General features: G+C 45.9%; 1 protein-coding gene across 1 annotated transcript in view; it reads left to right on the forward strand.

Annotated features, from left to right (window-relative positions):
- Positions 1-5,914: 5,914 nt before the first annotated feature.
- PANX2 (pannexin 2) overlaps positions 5,915-8,400 on the forward strand; it is a 33,819-nt gene continuing 31,333 nt past the window's right edge. The window contains exon 1 of the mRNA XM_032769386.2: positions 5,915-6,351. Within this exon, the coding sequence (XP_032625277.1) occupies positions 6,126-6,351 (226 nt within the window). The 5' untranslated portion in view covers positions 5,915-6,125. The remainder of the gene's footprint in view (positions 6,352-8,400) is intronic.

Here is an 8,400-nt window from a genome sequence, read left to right on the forward strand (position 1 = left end):
TTAGTGTGGCATTATTACCACAAGCATGATCGTTATCTAAGTTATTCCACAGTGTTTGTGTCTATATGCTAGAATCTGGGTACTAGATGATATCTGTTCTTGTGCTAGAGACAGCCATTTTGTGTTTCCTTATTTACCCTACCATATGCTGTACATATACCCCAATTTTTTTTTCTCATCAACATCCCATCTTCATTGTCCTTTTGGCAATCAATGTAGTTGCAATATATGCAGTATTTCTCCAAGCTGATTGCAGAATCAATATGATTTAATCAAATAATGGTTCTGGAGTGTGGAAGACTATGAAAAGAGAAATCTGACATCTTCTTCAAGTAATGTCCCATAGGTGTTCCACTTCAGGTCTGGATGTGCCCTATGCACCTTTGATCAGAGATTTTAGTGAATGTCTATTTGCCCCATGCATGCTCCCTACACACCCTCAATCCCCGTGCTGAAGCTATATATAGAGCTGAACAGATGAATTGCTCTCAGTTCTTTCTCAACCACCTTGGCCCGAGACGCAGCTATAGTGTACCCACTTCTAGTATGCCTTGTCTTATTATCTTTTCTTTTTATCTTAATAGTAGCTTAGTGTTTAATTATTAATTTTAGTAAGAGGAGTGCCTTTTTTTCCCCTCTTCTCCCATCAGGGAGACTTGCCTTCTCAGAAGGGTATGCTTGGCTACCCAGGCTTCAAATGTCCCATTTAACAACAACCATTCCAAGTGCATCCACTGCCTTGGAGAATCACACATCTCACAGAAGAGCAACTTCTGTTTAACCCTGAAATCTAGGGCCAGGAAGAACCAGGAGATCAAACTGAGACTTCTGATAATAGAATACTCCCTTCACCCCATGTCAGAGCCACATCAGGAGAACCCCCTGAATATTGGTCTCTGAGCAGATCTAGTGTCCCTGAGATCTCTATCCATCACTTCCCCAAGAAGGGAAGGACCTCAGAGACCTCCAAAGACCCCAGGAAAACAGGCTGTGACTTGCCACAGAATGTCTGCTCCAAAGAGATCTGTCTTCTACTAAGTCAGCAGTCTCAGAATTGTTGATTTCTAGATCCAGTACCATGGAGGCTGCAGGTTCTTCTGATACTGCCAGGGCCCAAAACCCAAGCACCAAGAGCAAACACCACTCCAAGCGAGCCTCAGTACCAACTGGGCATAACAGGGATGACAAGGAGAAACATTCCTCAGACAAAATACATCTCTTCCACTGGTACCACCATTGATGGGCCCATTGGTACCATACAAATCTAAGCATCTAACTCCGGCACCTCCATCTGAGCACTCTAATCCCTTGGTACTTGAGTTTCCATAGAGACCATCGGTGGCAGCTATCCCTTGATAGGAAGATAATATCTGCCGGGAGAAAGTCACTGATGAGACTTTAAATGACTGAGGAGTCCAATTCGTGCTTTACAGGTAGAGCAACCTTGGGGGGGTGCAGTGAATGAGGGATCAATAGAAAAGGGGGGTTCACAAGTGCTGGGGGACATGGGAACACAAGGTGGGAGGGGAGGGAAGCCAATTTAGAAGGGGCCTAGGTGGGGGGAAGGGGAAGAGAGACAGGAAAGGTAAACAAGCCAAAAAAAATAAACACTAAAGGGCTAGGATGGGGCAGGAGAGACAAATAAACAAGCAGCCGTGGGGAAGATGGGGTGGGCAGTAAGGAGAGGCAGGCTGCTTCAGGGTACATTGGGCAAATGTGGGGGGGGGGGGCACCAGTTAAGCACACTCTCTCTCACTCATGCCCGTCACCCCAGTCGGGGTATGGGCCGCCAACCACAGATCTCCAGAGTCCTCTGTCCTGGGCCATTCGCTCTAGCTGGTTCCAGGTATAGCCCATTTTTTTGCTATCAGCCTGAAGGTCCTATGGTAATCCTCCTGGTTGCAAGAAGGGTAATCTGCTTAGTGGTTTCCTCATGGCTTTCACCACGCAGCATCATGCAACTTCGAGTTGAAGACCCTTCTTTTTCCAGGGTAAAAGTCTCTGTTGTCTCTATTGTTGGCGTTTCTGTAGCAGATTGATTTTTTACGGGGTGGAGTTGCTAGCCCCACGCCCAACCCTCCTCCTTTATCCTGACTTGGGACAGGCAGATGGCCCCAAAGGACCTCTCTGGTGGAGTTCAGTTAAGCACAGCTGAGGGGGAAAGGACAAGTCCAGGGAAGGGGGCATGGGCACCTATGTGTTCTTATGGACAAGAAGTCTCTACTTGCTGCTGCAGATGAAGTCCCAGTTAGAAACAGAGACAAAGCAAGCACCTAGGCTGGGGAGTAGAAGCAGTCCCAGATAATATATGAGAACAGTGAAGGGAGCAGTGCTGGTGGGGTGGATAGACATGGGGGAGGGTTCTGCACTGCTTATCTCTAACAACCCACAACCACAGGCCCAGAAGATAATAGAAATGCTACAGTCACTCACTTCAGTAGCAGTACCCACTCCATAAAGTCCTGCTGCAGCAACTCTTTTTCCTCCAGAAGAGTGGCACCAGCAGCAGCAGCAGCAGCAGCACCTGAGATGGGGTGGCTGCAAGAGATGAGTCAGCATTCTGATCACCTGGAGGCTAATTAGTACATCAGGAGAAGCTGATTGAGGGTAATGAACTCAATTGGCCCATCAGTCCAGGGCTGATAAAAGGCACAGGAAGGAAGTGCAAAGGGAAGAAAGAATTTTATTTTTTAATTTTTTATTTTTTTTTCTTTTTGTGGTGGTGGTATGCCACTGCTGGTCTTGCTGAGAAGGCTTAAACCTTGGCAAACACTGTAAATAGATGGGAGCATAGGGGATTGTGGTTATATTGGCAAAGGGGACTGGAAATAAAGCTTTCCTGAGAGCATACTTGGAGGGATTCTGGGTAGTTTCTGCTAGTAAGAAGATGGGGTAGAGCAGGGCCCTTGTGACAATTCTCTATTATCAAATTCTACTGTGAGTTCCTTTATTTAAAATATATATATGCTTTTCAAGCTTATAGTTGAAGAAGACTGCACATAAGTTTATGCGGAGTTGGGGAATTAGTTAAAGATAAGATTTGTTTTTAATAAAACAAAAATATTACATATTTCTGGAAGACCAACACACTACTGCATGTAATAGGTATGACCTAACATTTCAGATATGTAGCGGTAACTGTGACTCAGTGGTTGAAGTACCACTATGCAAACTAAAGCCTCTATCCAGAAAAAAATTAAAGTACTGCTTAACTTTGTGATACAGATATTTCCATTGATATCAATGTCATGTGAGTCTAGGTAGCCAAAAAACATATCTCTGTTTAGTCAAAACTTCAGTAGAAATGTTTCAAATAAGGTAGTATTGGGCCCTTCATGAATTTCAGGAGTAAGTTCAACACACAAGTGGTGACCTGGTACTGGAGAGAGGTGAAATAAGAGGTGAGAAAGGTAGTTCTATGTGGATCAAAGTGAATGAGGAAAAATGTCTTATGACAACACAGAAAATCAGATAGCATTGTAGTAATACAGTAGAACCTCAGAGTTATGAACACCAGAATTATGAATTGACCAGTCAACCACACACCTCATTGGGAACTGGAAGTATACAATCAGGGAGCAGCAGAGACATAAAGAAAGCAGGTACCATACCGTGTTAAACTACTAAAAAATAAATGGAATGCAGCATTTTTCTTCTGCATAGTAAAGTTTCAAAGCTACATTAAACCAATGTTCAGTTGTAAACTTTTGAAAGAACAGCCATAATGTTTTGTTGAGAGTTACAAACATTTCAGTTATGAACAACCTCCATTCTCGAGGTGATTGTAACTGTGAGGTTCTGCTGTACAATAAACTTGTGCTATACAAAGAATAAACTTGTGCTATACAAAAGAAAATAAATATAAAATTATAAATTAAAATCACAATAAGAGCATGGGAAATTTTACAACAAAATACTTTGAGAGGTGACTACTTAACTACTTGCATTATTATTTTCTGTGATTATTTGCTATTAAACCTATAAATTAAGTAACACACCATCCATCTGTACAATGTTAACCAAGACATATGATAGTGTGCTAAGGACAAGAAGTAAAAATACTGCTTTTTAAATGAATGCATTTTAGGAGTGAAACTATGTTTTGAGCAGAGTGAGAAGGAGCAATCAGATCAGCAAACATGACACTTGTGAATAGAGATGAGGCTACCTGCAGACATACTACACCTATGTAAACTAACAGAATTCTTTTAAATGCCAAAAATACGTATGATATATATATATATATATATGTGTGTTGTGTGTAAAATGTTCGTATTGCTAACTCCACAACTCTTTAAAAAAAAGTCTGGCTTCCAAAACTCATGAGATTTGTTTTTAAATGATTTTTTAAAAATGTTTGGGGTCTTTTAAATCCACTTTCTGGCTGTTGGCTTTCAGGGTGCACTTGCTTCACCATTCAAGCTTCTCTCTAAAAGCAGGAGGGCTAGAAACTTAATATTTTTAAATGAAAGCTTTGCTCTCCAGTACTATCATAATTCCTCTAGTTGGGGTTGTGAAAAATTGCAAGAGCTGGAGAGCCTGAATACTGTATTAAGCCAAGTCTCTTTTGGCAGGTCATTGGATCATTTCAAATAACGAGCTGCTTTATGTAGGCCCTGATCTACCCTCTGCCTTTAACAGCACAGCCTGGAAAGGGGATGCTGAGATCAGCCAACCAGGAACTCAACCTCTGTGCTGCCCTTGCCCTATTTTGGCCATCAGTGTGAACTGCTCAGCCCATTGTTAACTTTTCTCCCCTCGATCCCTTCTTATCTCCCAGCTTTTGCCACTGCTCCTGCAGTCAGTCCATCGCCTCCTTTCTCAGCCTCATCTCCTGCTCCATCCCTGAGTCTATCCATCTGGCTCCCTCCTCTGGGCATGTTGTGTCCCCCAGCACAAACGCTGCCTGTGCCTCCCCTTGATTCCCCCCACCCCCTTCCATCACCAGCTGAGGAAGGCGGTTCTGAGGGCAAAGATGCCCAGGTAGCCCCCCTTCAAGCGAGGCTACTGAGCATGCTTGGCAACAGCCCGGTACCAAATCCGGCTGCTTGCAACCCAGAGCCGTGATGCGGCGCCACAGCCCCAGTGCGTGGCAGCGCTACCACTGCAGCCCGTTCGTGTTTCTGTGCCTGCCTGGTAACAGCCACGCCGCTCCCAGCTACCCCTCCCCCTACAAGTTCACCCTTCCCCCAGCTGCTGCTTCCAGCTAGACAGGCTCCAGATGTTTGGTTTAACAACTGAAAGAACCTCTTGCGTTCAGCCGATTCATTCCCGGGCTGCAGCCTCCTTCCCACCGCTGCAAGCCCCTTCTTGAATTCCTCTGCACGTTGCTGCTGCTGGGGCAGATGGAAATTTCTGTGCAAGCGCCTTTCAGCAGCGGCAATAACAAGCACCGATAAATTATCCCCCTCCCATCCACTCCAGTTTGGGGGAGAAGGGGGAAGTTGTTTTCGCCTCTGCAGTTATTTACAACGTCACCGTTTGGCGCACACCATCCGCTTGGAGCTGAAGAGACCAAAGTTACAAGGTAAAATGCCCTCCCTCCTCCCTGTGTCTGCAACACTTTAGCTGGGGCAGCCTGGCTTTGGCCGGCTATTGTTATATGGCTGGTTATTGCAGAGCTCGTTGCATTGTTCTTATCACTGAATGCCCACCTCTCACGGCCTTTTCTTGCAGGGCTCTTCTCTGAATGTTATTACACAGCTCGCCCTGCCTTGCCCGTGTTGCTCTTTGATTTCTCACCGTGCGGTTCTGGTTGCATCATTGCCCCGATCATATTATAGCTCTGTTGCCTCGCCCTCTTTGCCTGGCTTTCCTTGGGTGCCGGTGCGTGCTCTCCAGCGCAGAGCTGCGGAGCATGCCTGGGATAACTTCCGGGCGGCAGACCCGCAGTCTCAATAGAAGCAGCATCTTCTGCGAGCTAAAGATGGTGCCACTGCTGCAAGCCCGCCCGCCGCCCCACCTGCCCTGGTCCCTGGCTGTGGCTCCCATCTGCATGGGCTGTTCTCATTGTCGGTGTCACCTTGTAGGCTGGGAGCGTCCGCGCCTCCGGAGAGTCACGCACAGGCGAAGCTCGGCCACCCCCCGGGGAGCCTGGTGTGGCGTGAACCCGCCTGCAGCTGCTTATGCAACACATCATCGATAACCACCCGGACATGGCTACTGCTCTGCTGGCGGGCGAGAAGCTGAAGGAGCTGATCCTGCCCGGGCAGCAGGACGACAAGGCCGGTTCGCTGGCGGCGCTGCTGCTGCAGCTCAAGCTAGAGCTGCCCTTCGACCGCGTGGTCACCATCGGCACCGTCCTCATCCCCATTCTGCTCGTCACCCTGGTCTTCACCAAGAACTTCGCCGGTAAGGGCAGCAGGGCGCCCCCCACCCCCAGCACACCGCCGCTCGGCACTTCACCCCACCCGGGGAGGCGGGTAGCGAGAGCGCAGGTGGGCGAACCAGGGAGGGAAGGGGCGGCAGATGGAGCGATCACTGTGCGGCTTTCTCTGTGGGTAGCGGGCGTACAGACTGATAGCTCTCTGCGGACAGCTAACGCTCTACAGGGGAACAAGCAGGGTTACCAACGCTCCAGGATTATCCTGAAATCTCCAGGAATTAAAGATTAATCTTTAATTAAAGATTATGTGAGATGGTGAAACTTCCAGGAATACTTCCAACCAAATTTGGCAACCCCAAGGGAGAAAGATGGAAGGCCCAGTTCCACTCTCCTTATTCCTGCAGCCTAGGACTGCAAGCCAACTCTGTGTTTGCAAGGCAGTGATTTTCTCTGATCAATTACTCCTCTGATCCCTGGGGAATTTGCTGGGGCTGAAGGGAGTTTTCCTGGCCATTGCTATGGTGCTGCAAGTGGACACACTTGTGAAGATGAGCTGAGGCAGCCACTTTAGTATTTTAGTTTATTTGTTAAACAGAAGCTATGATGATCTACCAAAAATGATTTTTAAACATATCTCTATTATACAAATTTACTAGTGGATTGTGTGCATGTTTAACTGCACTGTTAGATGAACAATAGTAATTTTATACATATATACTACATCTATATTGTGGTAGGCCCATTTGCGATTATGAAAATAACTATTTGCCTACTAGGTTGCTACTGTCTATTGTGAAAATCTGTATTCAGACACTTGTAAACATTTTATTTGCAATTAGATTGACCACAGCATCCCTTTCAGAGTCTTTATGGTCTATGAAATCAGTTCTTCATATTGAACTTTGAAAATTAGGGACCCATACATGGTTTTGGGTCTTTTGAAGTAAGTAGTCTCTCAAGTAAACAAATCTTAGGCTGTGAAATATGGACTTGATGAATGGAGCTCTTAAGCCTTTATTGTATTAATCTGACCACTGCACAGGTGATCTAAGGCTGCGTACTAAAAATCAATATTAAATTTGTGTTTAAAAATGTGGTCTGCAGCTAGTAGCATTAGTAGGTAATGTTGACTTCAATAGGAGTTTTGTCAAGCAAGCATGACAGAATCAAGCCCTTATTGTGTATGCATTGGGGCTGACTTTTACAACTCTGTATCCTGTTTGGTTCCATTATTAAATATTCATAAACCATATGAAGGATTAACTGACAAATTATTTTGTTTAAATGGAAGATATTTTAATGTTACAAAATAAAGCAATTTTAAACCAATTACTTTTAAAAAAAAATTATAGCTCAAGATTTTTATACACCTCTACCCTGATATAACGCAACCCGATATAACATGGATTCGCATATAGAGCAGTAACCCTGGGGCTCTGGCAGCAGGGCTCAGGCGGCACTTTAAAGGGCTCAGGGCTCCGCCTGCTGCATCGGACCCCGGGCTCTTTAAATCACCGCTGGAGCCCTGCTGCCGCTACCCCAGAGCTGTGGCAGCGGGACTCAGCCGTTGATTTAAAGGGCCCGGAGCTCTGGCTGTTGTGGGGAGCCCTGGGGCCTTTAAATTACTGTCAGAGCCCTGCTGCTGCTATCCCGGGCTCTTTAAATCACCACTGGAGCCCTGCCACCGCTACCCTGATATAATGGGGTTTCACCTATAACGCGGTAGGGATTTTTGGCTGCCGAGGACTGCGTTGTATCGGGGTAGAGGTGTACATGAATAGTGATATTTAATGCCTCAGTTTTTTGATGCCCAACCTGAGACACCTTGAAGGGGCCTCATTTTCAGAAAGTGCTGAGTGCTAAAGTGGTGAAAGTATCAGAGGGGTAGCCATGTTAGTCTGGATCTGTAAAAGCAGCAAAGAATCCTGTGGCACCTTATAGACTAACAGACGTTTTGGAGCATGAGCTTTCGTGGGTGAATACCCAGTTTGTCGGATGCATGTAGTGGAAATTTCCAGGGGCAGGTATATATATGCAAGCAAGCTAGAGATAACGAGGTTAGTTCAATCAGGGAG

Source organism: Chelonoidis abingdonii, chromosome 1 (genome assembly GCF_003597395.2).
Source record: "Chelonoidis abingdonii isolate Lonesome George chromosome 1, CheloAbing_2.0, whole genome shotgun sequence".
Taxonomy (NCBI): Eukaryota; Metazoa; Chordata; order Testudines; family Testudinidae; genus Chelonoidis; species Chelonoidis abingdonii.